Raw genomic sequence first — 24,803 nt, 5'->3', positions numbered from 1 at the left:
ACACCATTTTTGCCCTGAAGTTCATCAGTACTATTGGTGCTAAAGTGCTATATGTAAACATTCAGAATGATCTTGAAGTGGTGGAATGCATTGCTGAAAAGGGGGATGTGTGTGTGTGTGTGTGTGTGTGTGTGTGATATAGATTTTTAATGTAGCTTTAACAATTTAAGTCATATCACACGATGTCTGCATCATGTCCCACCTAGTCACATTATCATGTCAACAGGCTGACCAGACCTAACACTAACCTCCTTAATTAATACTGAGTGCCAAGTGAGCTACTAGTAGCATTTTTTATAAGTCTCTGGTAATGACTTGACTTTGGTTTGAACCCGTGACCTCCCGCATTTGAGGTGGATGCTATAACCACTTAGGCCACCAAAGCAGTCAAACAGAAATGTACACAAGAGCAAATACACTATGCCATAATGGTCCAAATTGTCACATTTGCCTGCCCGCGATTACGTAAGTCAGGAACAAAGGAATGGGTTAGCGCCATGAGTATGTCGACCCTGCACTGTCGTGGCGATTCGTGTTTGTACAAGAGTTCTCTTCGTTAGGTGTCAAAACTAACATGTAGATGTTAGAAGCTTTGTTCTAGAACAAAGGACCCTTGATGCTGTTGTAAATCTCCCCGCGTTGACAGATGGCCTGAGGCTCGTCTGTTAAGCTGGACTGACTGGGGTAGAATTGATATCCAATCAGAACTGAAAAAGGGTGGGGCCATCAATTTGAACCAGAATTTAACAGTCATTTGGGCTGGGAACGAATTAGTGATTGTAAGCCTTCGTACTGGTCGAGCAGAAATATATTCACTCTGGGAGCCACTCGTGATTTAGCGGGAAAACACTTAGTACATTTTAAAGGACTGAAAGCTTCGTAAAGGTCAGTGAGTTATTTGCTCAATTGTTGCAGAATGTTATGGCATTGTAATTGTAATTATGTGCAGTATGTGTATTTACTTACTAGAATTGTTAGTACGTAGAATTACCTATGTATTGTTCAATTTACATGCGTACTTGAGAAAAGAGCTATGATTATGTAGATTGCTAGCTCATCATAATTAATATTGTAATTCGCTATTTAGTTACTTCGTGGTAAACTAGTGTATTTATTTATGTGATATTCTAGATTTTGCAACTGTTGAATTGAATTGTAAATTTAGAAATGGTTGCAGTGTGTAAAATTAAATAATATGGATATTTGAATATTTGTGTACACTTGTGGGAGTGTAATGTACAGAAATGTGTCTGATTGTTGTGATATTGTTGAGAATAACGAGAGTAAGAATATATGTGACGCAATTTAGTGATGTCTGTATGTTAAGTAGGATACCGCTCTTTATTGCAACGTTGTTTTCTATAAGAACGTGTGGGTTTTTCGATGTGCACGAATGCGTGACCGAAGATGTAGATAGCCTTTATCTGATGATTGATTGCTGATGTAGTGTGAGGTGAGATGGCTAACACAAATGCTAAGATCCTTGTGTTTTTCGTAGGAAGCTTTTGGGGACAGAACTACCAGGTAGTCAAGTCCCGAGTCTCAGAGAGACAGGAAAGAACAAGGCAGTAGGCCAAGAACAAGCCTAGTTGCTGGAGAAAGAGAGAGAGAAGGAGGAGGAGAAAAGAAGACAAAAGGGGAAGAGGATAGGAAGAATTGGAGTACGGAGAACGCCAGAAGAAGGAAAGGAATTGGCTGAGTAAACATAGATGAGTAGAAACCAAGTACAGGGGAAAGCCATCTCACACTATAATCACGTGATGAAATAGGGTGTTACATGGTCGAGAGGAAGAAGATTGGTATTTCTTTTGAATTTCACCTTCGTGTTCTTAATAATTTAATTGTCGGTATTGGTGACTGGGGGCTCGGAGCTTTACCTCTCTCTATCACTAATTTCACTTCCTACAAAAATGAGCCAGGGTGGGAATTCCACAGTAATTCAAATAAATATTGGGAGCATCCCACCCCAACACATAACAGTGGGTCACCTAGAACTTCACACAAATGATGCCCTTACTTTCTCTCTGATTTAGTAATTTTAGTTCTCTATAAACAAAAAAAAAATCAGTGCTGATAATACTATGTGAAATGTGATTATAAAAATGCCATTAACCATCAGAATGATTCAGTATTCAGCATCAAGAGTTTCAATTTATACATTATATAATAAAACATTAATGAGCATAAAATGTTTGCAAATTAAGCAAGATAATAAGATTCTAGAAATGTAATTCATTATGTGTACTACAAAATATTTTATGTTGATAATGCTGAATTTACTGAATTCATGAATTTTAAAAATGTAATTACTCCCAAACCAAATAATTTAAAGTATTATACTATGATCTGATAAGTCTACAATTATCATGTATCATTGGTAAGTAACAGGTATGTATGTGTGTGTGTGATTGGGATTTTTAAAGTAGCTTTTAAAAAATTTCAGTCATATCACTATAATGTCTGCAGTGTGGCAGTTTACAGTGATGTCAAACACTGGGGCATCATGTCACAGATATGTAGCATGATGTCCAACCCAGTCACATTATACTGATGCCAGGCCAACCAGTCCTAGCACTAACTTCTTAATGCTGAGCGCCTTGAGAGGCAGCTGCTAGTACCATTTTTACAAGTCTCTGGCATGAATCAGCCAGGGTTCGAACCCACGACCTCCAGCATCCGTGGCATGGCGGACACTCTAACCACTATGCTACCAGAGCGGTCAACAGGTACGTATCATTGAATCATGTATCATGGAAAGTAACAGGCATGTATAACTGAAATATGCTTTATTGGTAAGTAACAGGCATGTATAACTGAAATATGCTTTATTGGTAAGTAACAGGCATGTATAACTGAAATATTCTTTATTGGTAAGTAACAGGCATGTACCATTCAATCATGTATCATTGGTAAGTGACAATTATGAACTGCTGAAAAATGAGCTGTAATAGAAACTGGAAAAAAATTATATCTTTCACTTGAGATAAAGTAAGCACTTTGCTGACCATGTCATACTTTCTGGTACTTGCAATTAGTTTTATATTAAATATGAAGGAAAAAAAGAGTTTGAACAATTTTCCAAGTAAAATGTACTTCAAGCCTAACAAACCACTTACAATAATAAAAATTACATATCACAAGACCCCACTTTAACTGTAACATTAATAGTGAAGATCAAAATACCATGACCTCTTCTGAATGGATTAAAGAAAATCTGGATTAAGAATCACATTAGCAAATAATTGAGAAATTCTGTTTTTTTAATTTTATGGTACTGATACTGAATAACCCAGATAAACAAAAGACTCAGTAATTGAGGCTTCATTGCATAGCTTTATTTTGACCTATACCACCCAAACACTTCATGTAAAAATACACACAATCTACCAGTTCAACTCCAGTCTTCTGGTTTCTAACAATTAACTTTATACTGCATCTGCATTTCCAGAATGAGCCACCTGCATGAAGAAACATTCTATTATCTATTTTGAGATAAACCAAATAACCACCAGACCCCAGGTGTTCAGTAAACTGGTTTATTTTGCGCTTATAAGTTCATGTCAAAACACTGTTCAGATTCTAATATAAAAAGCAGTGTGTATATTTGTGAAAGAAAGCAGCCAGTTTCCAGGTGTACAATTCAACAAGATTATTAAAAAATTTGGCATGTTATGTTGGCACAGATTGAAGTCTCGTTAAAATTAGAGGCTGACCGAAACTAAATTTCTGCTTTTGGGCGAAAACGAAACCAGACCGAAAGTTATAATTGACTTTTGGCCGAAACCGAAGCTGAAACCGAAAGTTTAACTACACCTTCGGCCGAAACCAAAACCGAAAGATAAACTGAAGTTGCCAAACTCAAGATTTATTAAATAGGCCTGGGTCATGATGCAATGCTACACTGCAACAACTGAGTAGGGTAACATGTCGACAACGATCAGGGGTCCATGATGCACTTATCAATTCTCTGAACTGAAACGTGGTCACCAGGCCAGACCATTCTGCTCTCGACCACTGATGTCAAGGATGACTGCACAAAATTCGGTAAGGCAGGTTTAGTCACTTTCTCTTCCATCATCATCTTTTTCGAGGCACGCTCTGCTCCGTCGTTCATGGACCTCTTGAGATACGTACCATGGAGCTCTGTGTGGCATCTGGCCAGATGACCTTTCAAGTCTGAAACTGTCTGAAGTTTTGGTTTATCGCTGCCAAGTGATAACAGTTTGTTGCATTCTTTGCACTGCGCCTAGCTTGCATCAGAACCGATTTTTGTGATGTAATCACACACCGCATTTTTCGACATTCTTTGCGGTGATTAACTAATCCGTTTATTATTAACTTCAATTTTCTACTTCACACAGATTAACTCGCTACAGTTTAACTAACTGAAATTATCAATATTGTCAGACTTCGAAATCTCTGTATTCAACACACGAGTAGACTGAAATGCAACAGTGCCTAGAATTGCCTAGCGCCAACTGACCGGCCGACAAGCAGAGTAATAGATGGAGCACTAGTGTTGCATTCTGAAAGTTAAAATAGATCTTCGGCTGATGACCGAAAGTCAATATCAGTTTCGGCCGAAACCGAAAGCTAACTTATTGGCTTTGGCTGAAACAGAAACTATGCCGAAAGAGGCCATTTGCCAACTTTTGGCGCCAAAACCAAAACCGAAACCGAATTTTCGTCGGTCTCTAGTTAAAATGTCATCAAAAAGAGAAATATTCTGACTTCTCCTGTTTGTCCAGGTATAATGCACATCCAACAGGAACAGCACAGAACCAGATCTGCCATCCAAGAATGCACCAGCATATCAGGGTCTATACAGTTCATTCAAGTTATGATTTAAAGTAAACAGTGTACACCTAGATCTGCTGGTTCACATACACAGTTGAGTACATTTAATACAAATGAAAATTTAATTCATATTGCCAATTATGCATTCAGATACATGTAAATGCAATAGATTTTTGCCATAAAAGATTCCCTGTTTATCTTCAGTGTTCCTCATACTGAACAAGTTGTGGTAACGGCAATACCAAATGAATAAAAAGAAAATTATAAATTCCCTCATGTGCAATTCAACATTTAAAACAAGATGATTATCTGAATGACAAACCTGATGTTTTAATGGCTTCTTCCTTGCCAAGTATTATTGATTTCCATACCATTGTTTCTTATCATATATACTGAATTGGATGCTTTGGTGTATTATTTCATCCAGTAAACATTCCCTATCATATGGTACAACGGACAACTATAACACAGCACTGGATCTGCATGATGGTTACAACTATGGATGCACAGAATGGTAGGAGCCTAGGAGGATGGGTATTTACAGTGAAGGGGGTGGAGGTGCATGTAAAGGTGTAGAAGTAGGTGAAGGCAGTTCGGATGGGAGTCAAATGTTAGTGTATATGTAAGTGCTGCAGCAAGTTCTCAAGTATATGATTAAACGTTGGGTACATCTTGGACTCGAGTCCCAATCTAGGATTCAAGTACTCCACAAAAAGAGCAAACAACTCCTTCTGACAATATGGACACATTGTTGCTTATAATTTTCACCTCGACTCAAATTTGTCATAGGTAGCACTAAACAATTTATGGTTAACTGCTGTGTTCAAAGATGTACTCTCTCAAATTTAAAGCTTGTAGCTATCAAAATTAAACAGAATCAGTAAAAAGATGGTGCACGACAAAGCTGAGCTTTCTCTGATTACCCTCTTTACAGTCATATCAAGTCCTCTCCCTACAACTTCACAATTAAACCCCATAAAGAACTTGTACTAAACAAAACTGGAAATATCTTATATATAAGGAGGTGATAATTGTATCAAAGATACGTGTACTACTTTAATGGACCATGAAAGGACCAATTTCACACAAAAACATTCACTACCAATGATGGAAAACACACAAGAACAGTCCAACTGCAAACTGTTTCTAAAGTAATCAGTAAAACAAACAATATAGACCCTGATCTGCAAGCACATTATGCTATGGCAGATCATGATCTTTGCTGTTTGCAACTAGACTCGAGTTATAAGTGAGTATATGCAGTAATAGAAAATGGGCAGCTACCCATGGACATTGTTAGCCAAAACTTAATAAATAAAAAACATCCAATCACTAATGTGTTTCTGCACTAGAATCATCGCATATGTGCATATAAAATGAAATCATGCTTTCTTGACATGGTAACAAAATGACTTCAATCATAACATTACCTTACTGCAGATCATACAAATACTAGTCAGTGCTACCTTATGTTAACCATTGGGGATCTTATTCTTTTCTTGTACCATATATACTCACTTATAAGTCAAGTCAAACTGCAAACAATAAAGATCCTGATCTGCAGTGGTATAATAGACCTGCAGATCAGGGTCTATGTTGTTTGTCCTAATGATTACTCCTAACAAACTATACAGACCCAGGTCTGCTGGCACATTATGAGGCAGCAGATCTGGGTCTCTGCAGCTTGCAGTCAGACTTGACGTATAAGCAAGTAAATATGGCATATCATGTATCAGTGAGATCTATATAAATGTGCCCCATACAACACAAATATTCGAAACAAAAAAGTGGATGTTTCCACACAACCTTATTTTAATTATATGATTTTACAAGCTATGCTACACATGGCCATATAAAATCTATATTGATATTAAGTTCAAATATGAAACTTTTCAATGTAACATTAAAGTTTGCTTTACTTTTCTACCATTCTGTTACAATAAAGTGTCTCACAGACATGATCTCACTGACTCCCAACAATAATACAATGTAATGAATGGATCACTGTGTCCTAAATGGTAAACAAAAAATGTATTTTGGTAACTGGTGTGCAGTTTTCCGAGTGCATGTAAGAAAATTAGTAAATTTTGCATTTCTCATCAATGGAAAATGTACTCATTTCTGCAAAAGTTTTGAAAATATACAGGAAGGGGAAGATGGGCACGCTTTTCCTCTGAGATGGCTAGAGATAGTGTCATCAGCAAGCGCAATTTTGATAAATCATGGCAGATTCAAGCCTGCCACTTTAAGTAATCTAGAGCTAAATTTAGTACCCATTGCAATGAAAAAGCTAAAAATTCCCAGAATAACTACTTTTTGAATAACTGAGACCAGGACCCTTCAGAGGATGAGAGAGGCCCAGACCACTTCAAGAGCCTGAGGCTCCTAGGCCCTGGTTATTTCAACCAATCAAAAAGCATGTCACATTTTTCTTTGTGAATGTAGTCAACACAGGTCTAGGTTTATCTTTAAAGCAACCGGTAGATTATGATGGTTACCCTTTTGTACAAGGTATCTACCCACACACCAATTATGATAGCTCAAATTATACCTATTTCAAAAGTGATCTATTCAATACAGAAATAGCACATTTACTTCTACTAAGGTACAGGACTCTTTCATGTATATGTACATATGTGTATGTTGTTGTAGTTTTTGGTTTAATACCACTTTTGGGGGTTAAACACCATTATTCAGCACAAAATAGGTTATACATGGTGGCCAGTATAGCTGATGGATGATGAACCAGAGAAAACCCCAGTGAGAAGTACCAACCCATGGGAAGCTCCTGGCAGCTTTCTCACATACATTGGCCAAGCTGAGACTCCAACCCACACATACAGAGGTGTGAACTGGCAGTTATCAGTAATTCAGGCAAGTGCTTTAATCACTGTGTGTGTGTGTGTGTGTGTGTGTGCATGCGCGTGTGTGTTTGTGTGATTAGAATATATGATGAACTAAGCACTTCAAATACTGGGCTAGAAACCAGCTCAATTTAGATGCACAAATTAATTTTGGAAACCTTTTTGGTGGAAATTTGGTGAGAGGAAAGTGCTAGGGTCAGAACTGAAAAATGGAGGGGGCTTTTTCACCTTCATATAAAAGACACATGTTCAGAAAGAACCAAATCTGGTGGTATCTCAAGCATCTTTTCTGAAGAGGTTTAAGTGTACTATATAGTTACAAACTGTAACAGCAAGGGCCATACAACCAGACTTGAGCCACTGTGACTGAAAAAGAATATGCAGCTATCATTCCAACAATAAAACATTGGGGGCCCCTAATAAAAAATTGGGAATTTTTCATTGCAAAATGAGTATTTTGGGGAACTTTTTAACAAAAGTACTTACGGTTCCTAACCTACTAAGCCTCATTACATGTATCTGTAATTGTCTGTTGTAATCTAATTTTAGATGTCCTTTTATATCAGACAAAAATTTATATGACACACCAAAATTTAACAATGGTCCTTTTGTTTTGTAGAGAAGCTGCCTTTTTAAATAACAGTGGTAGTAGAAACAAATTTATCTATTTATTCATGTAACATAATATAAAAAGGCAGCATTATAATAATTATGTACTTACATGTATTAATGGAATAATAGTGCCTTATGTTCATATGGAACCATTAGCTACTTTCATATCAAACTGAATTTCTGTGTTTTAAAGAAAAGGATTCTTTGCAGAATGTTTACCAAGCTGACAAAAGTCAACAAACCAGAATATTTAACACTATTAAAAGAATATTCTATTTTCAATCAAAAAGCTTGAATTAATGTCATAAAACACCTGAACTGGTTCACTAGAAAGTCATTTAGTGTTTCACACTAGACAAAGCATACTGTGGCACATGAATCTCTGGCCTTGTGTTGAATATAAACAATTCAAAGCACAAAATGTGTTTATCAACCATTAATGTTTTTTTTCTAATTATGGAAGAAATATCTCTGTCACTTTGGAAGTAGGGAGCTTTCTGCTCTCATTGGTTTTTTGTATGCTGGAGAATCCCAGTACATACAGGGTCTATACCAGACGGCAACTGAGGTGGCACAATGACATGGAAGTCTAGTATTTCACCTGCATAGATTTCATGATAATACCTCTGCACCCACTGTTTCAATACAATGTATTAATAATTAAGGTAAGACATCAATTTTTGTGTCAATTTTCTGTTGAAAGAGGAAGGTGGAAACAGAAGAAGAGCTCTTATGTTCTGCAGTTAAGTTCTGGTGCTAATTTGATAATCATACATACCAGAAAATTTCATTGCTATGTGAAAAATACCCACCCAAAACTCAGGTAACATAAAAAAAAGTGAAAAATTGAATCTGTGTTGTCTAATCTGAAGAAAAGTATGGATCAATAGATATATCTAGGTCCATTACTAACAAAATGAACAATTTTATCAAAATATTTCATCATCCTCAACTGTAAAAAGGGCTTCTACTATCATGGAAAATGTTGCCGATATTTTAAGAGGGTGACTGTTTATCATACAACAACCATCATGAACAAAAATCAGAAAAATTTAAATATTTTTATAAATTTTCAAAACTTTTCATTATCATTTTAATAATCTGAGATGAAAACACTGCAAAATCATTAGTCTAAATTAACAGTTTTGAACTTTCTACACCAACTTCACTCCATTTTCACCAGCATTGCATATTCTGGCTACAGAGACATTTTTTCATCCAGATATTAGGGTTCAGCTTGGACACTGACTTACTATGATTTAATGCACTAAAGAAGTTCCAAGCTTCTGTATGATTATAATGGCTTCTGGTGAGGAAAAATGTCCAGTTACAGTTCCATTCTTGTAATTCATACAATAAAATGAATAGAAGGAATGAAAAGTTCAGGCAAGCAGAACTGATTAACTTTCAATTTGAATATTTCAAAATATAACTTCTGGGGTGCCAATGAAAACTTGGGCTGCCAGGTGCCATTATTAATACAACAGAATCATCCTGATATATAACCAAGCCAATGAGAAAATACCAATTATGTAACATTTATATTAATCAACTTCCATCTTGCTATTCTGTGTCTATCAACTCTGTATGCATAGATCTTGATACCATCATCCTTATCTCACATAACTATTTAATTAGTCTTTTTATGACCAGTTATGAAAATGTGTTGAGATAAGTCAAAGTTGTATAACAATATCCTTATCACAAGTGTTTGTTTACCAATGTGGACCTCAATATTTCTACGCATATCACCAATGTCTGAGTCTGAGTGTGTGTGTGATTTGGATTTTTAACATAACTTTATAAAAAAATCAGTCATATCGCTATGATGTCTGCCATGTGGCAGTTTATAGTGATGTCAAGCACTGGGGCAACATGCCACAGACATGTAGCTTGATGTCCCAACCAGTAACATTATCCTGACACAAGGCCGACCATTCCTAACAATAACCTCTTAATGCTGAGCGCCTAGAGAGGCAGCTGTTAGTACCATTTTTACTAGTCTTTTGTTATGACTTGGCCAGGGTTCAAACCCTTGACCTCCCGAATTCTGACGCGGACGCTTTAACCACTAGGCCACTGGAGCACTTGTCTGAGTCTGAACAAATGTGTAAACATAATATGTCAAGACATATAGGTTAACATTAAACAGAATCACAACCATTGAAAAAAGTTATCATTTCTAAACCTTGTTCAATGTTCCAACACTTAAATTCACTTTTATTGCCTCTACCTTGTGTAATGAATTAAAAACATCTAAGCTTGGCATGCCAGGCATAATACAATGCATTTTTAGTGACCTTGTACAGGGCTTTGAGGCCTTATACTGGGCTTTATATGGGACCTTATACTGAGTATATATGGCTGCATATGTTTCATTAAAGTCATACAGATCCTGTATAAAGCCATGTAAAGAGCCTGCTTTTACTTAATACAGTATGGCAAGTTTTCAATCTATTAAACTTATGTTAATCAATCATATAAAGAATAATAAATCATGTCAATTTTAAGTGGGAACTAAGAGCTGATGTCTATGACTGTTCATTAACCCTGATAAAACTGCAAACTGTGGACATAATAACACGGTGATATACTTTAAAAAGTTTGTTCCTTCTATTCAACAAACGATATTGTTGTTGTTGTTGTTGTTCTAGGGTTTAACGCCATTTTCAGCACAAGATAGGCTATACATAGCGGCCAGTATAACTGGTGGAGGAAGAACCCTGGAAAACCCAGGGAAGAACCACCGACCCACAAGAAGCTACTGGCAGGCTTTCCCACATACCCACGCTAGCCGAGCCTTGGACTCGAACCCACGCAGACAGAGGTGAGATGGCAGTGATCCGGAACGGTGAGCGCTTTAGACCACTCGGCCACTCGGGGCCCCACAAACGATATTCATCACTATAAGAAAAATAGAAAAATATTAAGTTCACTTTCAAATTTCAATTGTGAAATGTGTGTGTGTGTGTGTGTGTTACTTGGATTTTTAACATAGCTTTAACAATTTTCCAGTCATATTGCTACGATGTCTGCAGAGTGACAGTTTATAGTGATGTCTAGCATTGGGGCATCATACTGCAGACATGTCCTAACACACACCTCTTAATGCTGTACCTTGCATGCAGACAAGATGGGCAGACACAATAGATTTGCAACTAAAGAACCAATATTGCGCTAAAAATTCTAGTGATCTAGGTCATTCTGTCTCTCCTCCTGAGGTTACTTGTATTTAAAACTGAACAACAGCAGATCAGTTTTAATGTCACCATGCGAATGATCACGCTAGTCAGACTGTGCCTAGATTATTTAATCAAAATATGACGAAAAACAAAAGGTAACAAAAATTAATCAAAACTTACCTTTTCTGCCCAGCATAACTGCCAAATGAAGAGGTGTGTTACCTGAAAAAGAAGAAATTTCAGATTCTAGTTAACGTCTTCAATATTTTAAGCATAACAATTTCTATATTATAATGGATGTTCTTAAAAAAACCAAATTACATTTATGCTCAAACAGCACTGTTGAGTATAAATATATATTAAAATCTAGCCAAAAATAGGCAAAATAATTAAAAGCAATGGTAAAAACCTCTGAACACTTTGTTGTCTTAAAAGAAATAAGTGCAAAAGATTTCATAAACCTAAATATGTAAGATAAGATTTTAAACATGCAGCAAACTTCAAAATCAAATAATAACCCCAAAAGAGCCTATGATAATAATAATAATAATAATAATGACTTTATTTAGAGAAGGTAACTCAGTTAGTTACAGAACTAATCTACCTGCAGGCCTTCTAGCTGTTATGTACGATATATACAGTATATGATGTGAAAAATCAGGGTCGACACTAAATCAAAATATCAAGCCTGGAACATATGCACAGGCATCTGTGAACAAATAAACACATATAAAATATCATCCTGCATTGAAAAATTCAACTGTTAAAATGATGCAAAAGTACAGAAAAGCAGGCATTATTTGCACTGCTAGAACTGTTCAATTGTCGTAAGATTTCATTCATTTGAGACATTGATTATGAAAAGAAGAAATGGTAGGAGCCTGCCTTATGTCACTGGGAACGTTGTTCCATACCAGTGGACCAGTATATTGAAAACTTCATTTAAACAATTCCTTCTTTGGCTTTTGTTAAAATGTAATTTTTACTTCTTATGGACCTTACATTTGGAGTACCATCAGCATCTCTTTGGTGAAAGGTATTGCTTAGATATACAGGAATGGCTTTTCTGGATACATTATACATCAATTTGGCCTTGCTAAGAATATTCTTTCATGTATTGTTAAAATCTTTATATTATTCACTGCATCCTGGAAACTGCCAATACACTGATCTAGAATTAAATGGCAATCCCTCTTTTGGAGTCTTAAAAGTGTTGTCATGTTTGAATAATAGGTATTACCCCAAATTACATTAGTCCAGATATGGCTGAATATAACTTTTATAAAAGATGACCCTATACTGAAGAGGAATGTACATTTTGATTTTCTTCAGTAGCCAAATATAAGAATTAACCTTTCTTGAAACATGTTTAATGTGAACAGACCATGTAAGATTGTTATTTATGAAAACACCAAAACAAATTTTTCATGAGGTCATATAAGGGCTCGCACTGTCAAACTGAACCTGGAATTTGTCACTATCTAGTCTTACTCATTTTTGTTGTGTTGTAACTAGTAGGGTTTTTGTTATTTCTGTATTTATGATCATACAGTTTTCCTTGCACCATACTTTAAGTCTGTTGAGAGCATCTTGTAAATTATTTTCAAGTAGTTTTGGTTTTACCTATCTCAGACAGTGTAGTATTATCTGCATAGTCTTAATGGTCAGTGGAAGAATCTGAAGTTCCTATCTTAAGAGGTAAGTTATTGATAAATAGAATGAACAGAGGTCCAAGGATAGAGTCCTGTGGTACTCCACTATTAATATTTTTACTTTTAGAAAGTTGACCATTTAAAGATACTTTTTTACTCTATCAAGTAAGAACTAAACCAGTTTAGGAAGTTTTCATTGCATTGAGAGATATTTTGTTTTTCAAGCAAAGTTTCATGGTCTACAAGATCAAAAGCTTTACGAAAATTGACCACAATGGTTCCTACCATTTCTCCTCTATCTAATGATTTCAGCCATTTATCAGTCAAAAAATGTAAGTGCAGTTTCACATGAGTGATTCTGTCAAAAGCCAGAATAACTATCATGAATAAGATCATCAGTGTTAAAATAGTTGAGAATAGAATCCTGTACATGTTTTTCTAGTAATCTGGAAGGAAAAGGAAGGATAAAGATGGGTCTGTACCTTGGCAGTTTTCCATGTCTGTGGAAATTTTATTAGACCTAATACTTTCATTGCAAAAGAAAGATATACTCCTCTACTACTGCCTGTACAACTACCTTTAGTAACTCAGGTCCAATCATATCAAGTCATGTAGCTTTACAATCATCCATTTTCTAAAATATATTTCAACACAAATTCAGGACTCATTTCAGGAATTTCAAACTTTATATTTATTTGGTATTTTTTAGCACAAACATTTCTGAGTTCCAAATGATCAGATGAAGTTCTGGGTTCTTTAATTTTTTTCAGCAATTTGAACAAAAAAGTCATTAAAAATATTTTGATGTCAGTTTGATTATCAGTATATATGTCCTCATGATTGCAGGATAAAAAAAACTCTCCAGATAGCTTTTGGGTTATTTCTATTTTCATCCAGCAATTTTCTGTAGTGTACTTGTTTGGCTTGTCATATCATTTTATTAACTTTATTCCTCTAAATTCTACATTTAACTTGATTTCCTACAGACTTTAGTTGGTCTCTTTGTCTACTGCATCTAAAATTTCTGGGGAGATCCAGCCTGGCTGGTAGTCTTTCTTTACCCTGTGTGTTTTTAAAGGGGCATGTTTGTTTACTGTTTTTATGAAACCTGATCCTGTATTTACAAAATTTCACACTAAGAGTGCACACCTGAACTCAAACAATGTCTCATCGAATTTCATGATATTCAGTGTATATTGTATTGTCATAAAGTAAGAATGTACAGCAACATGTTTTTAAAAACTAGATGGATTTAAACTTTTAAAATATTTAAAATGTTAATCAGTAATTTTTTTATCTTCCTGAAACTGAGATTTTTCAACACCCTTCTTACTGCTTGGTTTCAATCAGTTTTCCATAAAAACATACAGCAGGCAATGTGGTTCAAAATACAATCATAATATCCTGTATTCTCCTGAAATCACCATTTATTTTGGGAATACATTTTCAAAAAAATATGAGCTAGCATGTGTACAATATTACAACACTAATACTGGTAGTTATGTTTCTTCCCTTTACTATTTATACCTTTTCGAAAAATTCCACACTTTTTTAAAAACCTGACACTGATCTCACCAAACCTTTTTTTCCCAGTTGTAATATTTTTCATCACAACAGAATTCCCTGTATTCATGCATTCTGTTTAGTAGTGAACCCATTGCAATTTCTTACTTAGACAAAACATTCCGCCAAAATGCAATTTTTTCTCTAGATCATTATGTTTATCCTCGGATCATGCATTTGATGATCTACTGAATACATTCATAAAGAAACTGGATCAATTTTCCAACTGACCCCTGAATATATTCATAAAGAACCTGGATCAATTTTCCAACTGACCCCTGAATATGTCCATAAAGAACCCTGGATCAATTTTCATGCTGACTGCTGAATATGTTCATAAAGAACCTGGATCAATTTTCACAGACCCCCTGAATATGTTCATAAAGAACCTGGATCAATTTTCCCTCTGTCTCTTAAATATGCTCATAAAGAACTCTGGATCAATTTTCAAGTATATATATTATTTGCTGATCCATATCATAGTGTTTCAGCTATGACTTATATTGAATGCTCTGAATAGATGTCACATCTACAAACAATTACTATTAAAGGCTAAACAAAAGAAGCAATGATAGTATATTTTGTCAACAAAATCTTGCATCTATCTGTCAATGCCAATATTGACCATTCAAGAATGATCAATATAAAATAATAGTGTACACAAATAAAACTAACTGTAATGGCCATCAATTCTTTCTTCTGCCACTTAAAGGGGCTAATACACTACTGACTTTAAAGAGTTTCCATGAATAAATGATGAGGCCATTTCTTCTTTTCAACCACTGACTGTTGAAACCATTTCTGACATTTTTAAGAAATAAGATTTTCAAATCTGTCACTGTGGCAATCGCAGCTGATGACAGATCAGCAGCATTTTGAATTAAGACCAAGTACAGGTAGACATCATATGAAATCTTTCCATGAAAAACTCAAGTTAACATGACTTTAAATCAAGAAGGAATAGCAATGACAAGATCTTCAAGGCACATAGTCACTTTATCAGTCATAAAAGATGTCCATTTTCTATAAGACTAACCAGATATTATAATAAGTCTTCTGGTGTTGATATGACCATACATTCTGGGTAAGTACCAATAAAAGATTTTCTGGATGGCTGCCGTTGTAGCTATAATCAATATTAGATCAGAACCATTTTTCATTTAGGAATAACTAGACATCACAAGAAGTCTTTTAGTCAAAACCCAAAGTTTATATTATCATCCATTCAGAAGGAGTAACAAATAACAAGATTTTTAAGTGGAATGTGGAAGCCAGACTGGATATCTAAGCATCTTCATTTTTTCTAGGACCATCATAAAAAGTCCCAATTGAAAACTGCATATCATGAAGACATTTGGTTCAGGTGTGATGTGATGTGATTTTGATTTTTAACGTAGCTTTAACAATTTTTCAGTCATATCACTACGATGTCTGCAATGTGGCAGTTTATAGTAATGTCTAGCACTGGGGCATCATGCCACAGACATGTAGCATGATGTCCCACCCAGTCACATTATCCTGACACCAGGCCAACCAGTCCTAACACTAACCTCTTAATGCTGAACGCCAAGCGAGGCAGCTGTTAGTACCATTTCTGTAAGTCTTTGGTATGACTCAGCCGGGGATCAAACCCACGACCTCCCGCATCCGAGGCGGACGCTCTAACCACTAGGCCACTGGAGTGGTCATTTGGTTAAGCAAGATTTAGCAATAACAAAATTTCATGATGGCTGCCTTTACAGCCACATTGGAATCAGATCTTAACCAATTTAACCAAAAAGACATAATAAAAAGTAAATCTTGACAATAAAGTTAATATAACTTTCCATTCAAGGGGAATAACAATAACAAGATTTTCAAGTTGGCTCCCATGAAAAGATCAGAAACATTTTCCTTTAGGATCAACTAGACATCAAAAGACATCTTGTAGTGCAAAACACAGGCTGATTTACGTACCTTCTCAGGAGAAGCAGTGACAAGAAGATTTTCAAACTGGTCATTGCTGTGGTCTTTTTAGATGTCTGAGTAGAACCATTTTTAATTAGGACAAACTAGACTATGAGATGGATATGTGTGTGAAGTTTCATCACAAACCTTTAAGTAGGTTAGGAGTAGCAATAACAAACTTGTGCTAATGAATGAAAGGATGATGTACAATGTACGACAGATGGTGGACAATGTACAATATGTGATTCCATATTATCTTCTGGTGTATGACCAGTGGAGCTAAAAACAAGAATATTCTTGAGCAATAAAAATATTTTTAAATTGGCTGCGTTATCTGATGCAGTATCCTAACCATTCTGATTCAGGACCAATTAGATAGCTAAACATCATAATAAGTCTTCAGGTACAGTATATGCCTTTTCATCCTGAAGGAGAAGCAATAACAAGACTTTTATATACAGACCCAAAAAAGAGATGCAGTTTTCAAAGCTGGTTGCCCATGGACAACCACACATTTTCAAACTTTTCACACATCGTATAAATTAATATTTTATCCTTTTAATAACTGCTTTTTGAAATTTAAGCAAAATCTTCAAGTATGGATAGCAGTTGATAATCACTTCTGTTCAAATATTATATTACAATATTCTCCTCAAAACATGGCATGGAGTCAAGTTTGTATCAGAATTATATTTTGTCATAAAAATTACAAAAAGCAGAGATAGGATCATACATAGTTTCACTGACAACATTTTCTATAATTTTATTTTTAATGAAAATAGTTGTATATTTCTCTGCATTTTTACTGTAACACAACCCCTTCATAGATATGTCCATATGTTATGAGAAATTGCTGAGTGATGCAACTCCCTTGATAGATTCTGATTTCAGATTACCCGGAGAAACTGCTCAAGGGCAGGAATGAACCAAAAACCTTTGTACAGAGTGACTAACGTTTGTAGGCTTATTTCCCATGAGAATCATCTAATTAGATTTTACATTTATAGGTGAAATTTTGACATTTTATGGTCCTTTTAAAATAGGTAACATGTTTAAGAAAGAGTATTAAAACTGTATAAAAGTGAAGCAGATGAGACAAAACCAGTTTTAATTATTAGTAAGAGAGCTGTTAGAAGATTATATGTCTGCATGTCTGTATTCAGAAGTTGTTTACTTATGCAAAATAGAGTTAAAGTATTATAGAATAGTAGGTGCGCGGAGAAAAGATTATGAACTGGTAGTTCCTTGACATGTATATATATTGTTATAACTCTTGGTCTTAAACAATGTAACAGAAAAAAAGATAAACCAACAAGCATCATAAGATGATCAAGTAATTTATTTCTCTAAGTTACAAAGTGAAAATTTAAGAGACACTTACAGTATCGTGAATTAAATCCGAAATAATCCTAAATGTCTTATAACAAATCCAAAAGTATGTAATGTTCCAAATGAATTTATATAGTCTTTAATGTTCTGATGTACCATAATGATACAACCCACAATTTATTTGAATGAGTTCTCAATGATCCCAAAATAGTTTTAGTCTAAAAAGTCAATGAGGACTTTGTAATTCCAGTGAATAATTTAAATAAATAATTTCTATCAAATCATATCTGAATACAGCTTTAAATGATTCCATAGACTGATCATTAAACATAATGAATAATTGTTTATCAAACCTGTATTTATACATATATCATGACCTTTGTTGCAATATAGTTGTCTGTAAAACTAATGCCAAAGAAAATTCCACTAACCCTTAAACTCAAATTCTAGTAAACATCATGATTACTACTTAAAATATGACAAAAATGAGGTATGCAAAAACTATACACAACCCTCAATCACTGACAAAATTAAACACAAAATTTAAATTAAACCATATACTTGAGCTTGTTACAGAACAATATGTACTTGAGCTTTTTTTCAACCCTAGAATTATCATCTTCTGTGAGGAGTCATATTTAAGTTTTGTTTTCAAAGCATTGAATACTAAACTTCCAATAAATGTAGACTTTCTTTTATTGCATTTCCAATTTAAAGATGTAGTCAAGTATTGGTCACTTTCATTGAGATGATCAATTAGGGATGATTTTTGTAGTGACTTGTGGCCAAAATTCATTTCTGTTTCCTGTTGTATCAGACCTTAAGCTATTTGAATAGCCTCAGATTTTGTAAGACATCCAGCAAATTAATTATTTAATTGATCTTTGTTTCATCAGCAAACTGATGGATAATCATAAAATTGTAACCAATTCATTACACTAATTAGTACTATAAAAAAAAGATACTGACATCCATGTTTGATCATATAAAAAGTGTAGTAATATATCTGTTATCAGGACCCATTGGTTAATATTTTTTTGTCCAGATGCCTGTTGAATTTATAGAGAACAAATCATATATTCATGTTACACTGGATTATCAATAAGACCGAATAGTCCAGAGGAGTGGCATTTGTATAACTGATGATCTTGATTAGCATTCTTTTATATCTAAAGACACCAAAAATGTATATAAATTAAGTTTGGTAATTGTTTTAATTCCAGTTCACATATGTCCATCTGTTGCATTTGAGCCAGCTTTATTTCTTATCATTCCTTCAGTCATTGTTGTAGTGTTACACCAGACAGAACATGTCCACTATAAAGAAAATTATAGATTCAGTTAGCAACCAGTGCCTGATTAAACCCTGTGGAGGCCCTTAGGCAGTGAAAATCTTGGCCACCCCCACCCCCACAATTATCTCCTAATGTGTTTTATCAATATTATTTTGATCCATTTTTTCAGGGCCCGTAGGCCGGTGCCTACTCTGCCTATTTGGTAATCTGGCACTGTTAGCAACATAATTTTCACTTTCTGGTAATAGCAAATCAGGATATCCTAATACTAGTAAAATGTATTGTTTGTTCTAAAAACCATGTCAAGAAAGATAATATACACACTTTTTCTTGTTAACTGAGTTTTGACTGATTTTAACCTCAAACAATTAAGGAATGTACAGTCTAAAGTCACATTACCCTGCATGTAGTTAAGATTAATTTCTTGCAGCACTGCTGATGAAGACTTGAAACTTGACAGTTGAATATACCCTAATATGTTTCTCACTGTCACACCTAGAAGTAGGTCAGAATGAGGATTAATTCATTTACAGTTTGATTCACAAATCTGTAACAGTGAGACAGACATGCCTACTCAATTACATGGCATCTTGTAAAATAGATGTTTCTTCTAAATAGAACACTTTCCTGGAATAACATAACAGTAGAATTGTTACCAAAATTGAATTAAAATTAATGTACTTACATTTTATGTGTTTCATATACAAGATACTATATAATGCACGTCTTTTTAAATAGATTTTACAAGGTAGTGTTTTTGTAAAGATTCATATGTGAATTGTATTGGCTTTTTGAACTTAAAATATACAACAATTGATCCCTCCACTGAATGTGGCATCTGTCAGTCAGCTGTTGCATAATAGATCCAGTGGATCACTTAACAGTTACCTGCTAGGAGTGTAATTGCTATGATAATGAATGACTAGACTATAGTTTTCACACGTTTTCACATAATGTGGTGTGAATTGTTATGATAATGGGATGACAACTCTAGTTTGCACACAGCTAGGTGTGGATTGTTACATAATGGGATGACTAGATTATAGTTTGCACACAGTTCAGTGTGAGCTTCCTTGCTTGGCACTCAGCATTACAAGGTTAGTGTTATGACTGGTCAGCCTGGTGTCATGATAATGTGACTGGGTGGGACATCATGCTACAAGTCTGTGACGATGCCCCAGTGCTAGACATCACTGTAAACTGCCACGCTGCAGACGTCATAGCGATATGACTGAAAAAGTGTTAAAGCTATGTTAAAAATCCAAATTACACACACACACAGCTCAGTGTGAATGTTACTTGGTGGGATGACTAGACTATAGTTTGCACACAGCTCTTTGTTAATTGTTACATGATGGGATGACTGTACTGTAGTTTGCACACTGTTATGTGTGAATTGCTACATAATGGGATGATTAGATAATAGTTTGTAAACAGCTAGGTGTGAATTGTTACATAATGGGATGGCTAGGCTGTAGTTTGCAAACAGCTCGATATGAATTGTTACATAATGGGATGACAAGACTAGTTTGTACACTGCAAGATGTGAATTGTTACATAATGGGATGACTAGACTGTATTTTGCACACAGGTGTGAGTTGTTACGAAATGGGATGACTAGACTAGTTTGCACATAGCTCAGTGTGAATTGTTATGATAATGGGATGACTAGATTAGTTTGCTCACAGTTCAGTTTGAATTACTGCATATTGGGAGGACTAGACAATAGATGCTTCCCGATAAGGTCACTAGCAGATGATATTCTGCCCATTTTACCAGGACAATGGTCAGCCTGGCAGTCTCTTCTATATGTGACCACCAAAATGGACCATTTTGAACAAGGCACACTGAACACCTTAAAAACTCAATGGTAAATCTGCCAGCATACCAAAAATATGGCTGCTGATGATGTCATTCAGAAACTCTAGTTTGGTCACAGCTAGGTGTGAATTGTTACTGAATGGGATGACTAGACTATACATAACTGACTAGACTATAGTTTGTATAACCAAATTGGACAAACAGAAAGAAACTGAACTCTATATGACAACCACCAGCCTTCTCATTATTAACCAATCACTACCTAAATTATCATCTACTTTTCCAACTGTGCTGTCATTTTTTAATTTTATACTTAAGATGTTTTTGCAGCTTCAGTATTTAACTTAATGTTTTTCATTTTTGACATGCTATGATGAAAGATACTGAGAAGACTGATAAAAGTTTTCTTGGAATTTTCACAGTATACATATGAGACGTGTTTGAATCAATGAGAGAAAGTGAAAAGTCATGGTTTTCAAGGTCAGATCTGAGGACTTGGAGACTCTTTGATAAGTGAGGGGTTTTTTTTAGTTTTTTTTATGGAACAAAATGTTTAAGTTATAAATCCAGTCCTTTTGTACAGTTTACTTTCACCCTATTCTGGGAATGTAGTGCTAAAATTTGTAAAGAGTTAGATTGTTTAAATATTTTGACTACACAGTACTTGCCTCTCCATGACTACAGAACAGCTAACTGGATGTCTGAGTGACAAAAGGCATGAGCCATGCACAATGCTGGAAGACCAGAGGTTCACAGTCAACAAGCTCAATATCCAGATCCCGCTTAGGAGATGACTACAAACAAAAAAAGTGCCCGAAATGTTCAGTGTCTCCAAATTAAAACAGGAGAATATAAAACAGGCATTTACTGAATAACTATGTTGTTGTTGTTGTTGTGGGGTTTAACACCATTTTTCAGCACAAGATAGGCTATACATGGCGGCCAGTATTAATGGTGGAGGAAGAACCCTGGAAAACCCTGGACAGAACCACCGACCCACAAGAAGCTACTGGCAAGCTTTCTCACATACCAACATTGACCAAATCCAAGACTCGAACCCACGCAAACAGAGGTGAGATGACAGTGATCCGTAACGGAGAATAACCATGCAGACAACTAGTAACAATACATGTAAACTCAAATAATGCAGAGGAAAACGAAATATCCTTCTAAGAATATGTGTAGTAGAATTGATCCAGAACCCTTGATCTCACCACATATAAACATAAAGACTGCATTTACAAAAATGATGCTGATATATATTCGGAGATTAATGAATGAGAAACAGCAGCTCCAAAAAGGCTTGTTTGGAAGACAGCACTTCATCATCTAATATGGCAGCCTTCAACAACATCAACATGTATATCCAAACAAACTTAGTGTTACTAGACTGATGGCTGAGCAACAAGGCTGATGAGATTTAGTGCTATGCAGGCAGGAATTAGGTAAAGAACTTCTATGATGCTTTGAAGACAGGCAACAGTCATCAGAACATCTTCAAAACTATGTGCTGCTCAGGTACAATGAAAAGATACAACAAAAATGGACACAACACTTCAACAACAACCTCAGTCAACAGTCAACTATCAGTGAGCAGGCAACTGATCAACTGCCCCATCACTGATTGAAACTGAGGAAGCACTAAACCTGCAGTCAAATGGTAAAGTAACTTGAGCAGATACTATACCAATAGAATTTTATAAAGCTGGAGGCTCACACATATAGCTCAGAATATGAACGAACTGTTTTAGTCAATGTGGACTTATGAAACTATACCCCAAGAGTACAAGGATACATTTACTGTCCACTTGAACAAACAAAAAGAGATACAAACAATCTGCAACAATCAATGGTACATCTCCTTGCTGCCAATAGCCAGTACAAATTCTAGCCAGAACCCTGCTTAATTGTCTTGTACATCATATTAATGAAGGGCTTTGACCTGTGAGTCAGTGTGTCTTCAGGAACTGACATGGGATCATATACCTGTGTATGCAGCTCATAAACTACTGAAGAAATGCCAAAAACTTAACTCCAACTCATACATGACTTTCATGAACTTGACAAAAGCCTTTAACTTGATATAATTCTATACTTGAGTATGTTTTGGGTGATTGCTGCCTATAAGTGGTCACACTATAACCCCCCATGTGTCAGTTACTCATTGTCTGATTCGATAATTAGAGTAAGTACTACCAGCCCCGCAGGCAGAGCACATAAGAAATCCTTAAAACCTTAAAACAATCAACTGCTTGTCTTTGGTCAACACACTGATATATGGTTGTCACTTCTTTCATCTTTGGCTTCACTCACTAAATGCCTATGATCTATTACATGTACTGTATTACACTTCATCAGTGGTCTGTTGAAAACCGTTCCTCATCCACCATGACAGATAACATGAGATTCTCATGGTAATTCTTTTTCCAAATAAGTCTTACTATACCATATTTGGTTATTCTATGAAACATTATTCAATGTCCACCATATTTAGTATGATATGATTATGTTTCCAATGAAGGATGCAAAGTCTTTATATGGCAAATGAAATAACATGGCTGAAAACAGAAGTAGTTATTAGATGAACTAATGTGGGGTAGGATCCAAAAGAAAATATAGGGTGAAGGGAAAAAATATTTTACACATATTTGTACAATAATATACAGCAATTCTGGCATAAATAAGATGACTATTTAATTTCTTCAGTATATATAAGGAACATGTTTATAATTTTTTTTTACAGTAGGCTGAAAAAGTGCCTGGTGCTCCACTGATACATATAGGCTCAAATTAGTATCCCATCCAAGAAGTAGGGGTACTAATATCAGTACTAGCCTTAATCATACCTTACACAATTGTTCACTGCCACCAAATATATTAGGACAAAAATGAGGAGAACAAACTTGTTAGCCTATGGCTTTTGATAATGGATAAATCATCCCTCCAGCCATTACTATACTATAGGCCTCCTATGGCATGGTTACCCATGCAATGCAAAGTAATATAAACTATAGTAAAAGTCATACAGGTCATGCAGTTGTTCAACAAAGACAATATAAGCAATGGGTGTCATTCTTTTAGAATTTGATTTTACATACTTTTAAATGGCAATTATTCAATTTATTTGGATCCTCAAACATCCATAATCCTTTGGAAGGTCATTATTTACATGCCCAGAGATGTACATATGGCAAAATGATCGTTAAAGTATGTGGACATATTTGGACGAGTTCAAACTCATGGTGTGATCCAGTACGATCCAGATTGAATATTGCATACTGTGATGTCACAAAGAAGGCTATGCATTTTGATAAACAAATTCATATACTACCATATGTTATGATGATTAGACTCAACATGCCCTTTTCTTGACCCAGTTTAATACTTATGACCATTGTAAAATTCCACTGCGATCATTAATTTTCATTGGGCAGTTTTTTGATGACAGTTAAAGTTCAGAGTATTCAATAATCTGAACTGAAAAGACTTTGTTTAAATAAAATTTGTATTAAATTTTAAAGGAACAAATTTATACTGAGTAGAAGCATAAACATGACCAATAGGACCTTTACTATAGATGGATTCACTGTGATTCAAGTCCACAGGGGTCTGTTCTTGGACCTGTTCTCTTCATTCTGCACACTCAGTCGCTCTCAAGTGTCATAGATCATCATCCAGTGTCTCACCAATTGTACGCTGATGACACTCAAATATACAAATCAAGCCACCCAACTGAAGTTG

General features: G+C 35.2%; 1 protein-coding gene across 2 annotated transcripts in view; it reads right to left on the bottom strand.

Annotated features, from left to right (window-relative positions):
* The window catches only part of LOC149807394 (ankyrin repeat domain-containing protein 13C-like), a 113,886-nt gene that overhangs the window by 87,670 nt on the left and 1,413 nt on the right, over positions 1-24,803 (bottom strand). For both annotated transcript variants that reach the window (XM_089966224.1, XM_089966232.1), the window contains exon 2: positions 11,636-11,677. In XM_089966224.1, the coding sequence (XP_089822350.1) occupies positions 11,636-11,677 (42 nt within the window). The remainder of the gene's footprint in view (positions 1-11,635; positions 11,678-24,803) is intronic.

This window comes from Sinohyriopsis cumingii, chromosome 1 (assembly GCF_028554795.1).
Source record: "Sinohyriopsis cumingii isolate HCF-2022 chromosome 1, ASM2855479v2, whole genome shotgun sequence".
In the NCBI taxonomy this organism is placed as follows: domain Eukaryota; kingdom Metazoa; phylum Mollusca; class Bivalvia; order Unionida; family Unionidae; genus Sinohyriopsis; species Sinohyriopsis cumingii.
This window is presented reverse-complemented; position numbering and strand designations above follow the sequence as displayed.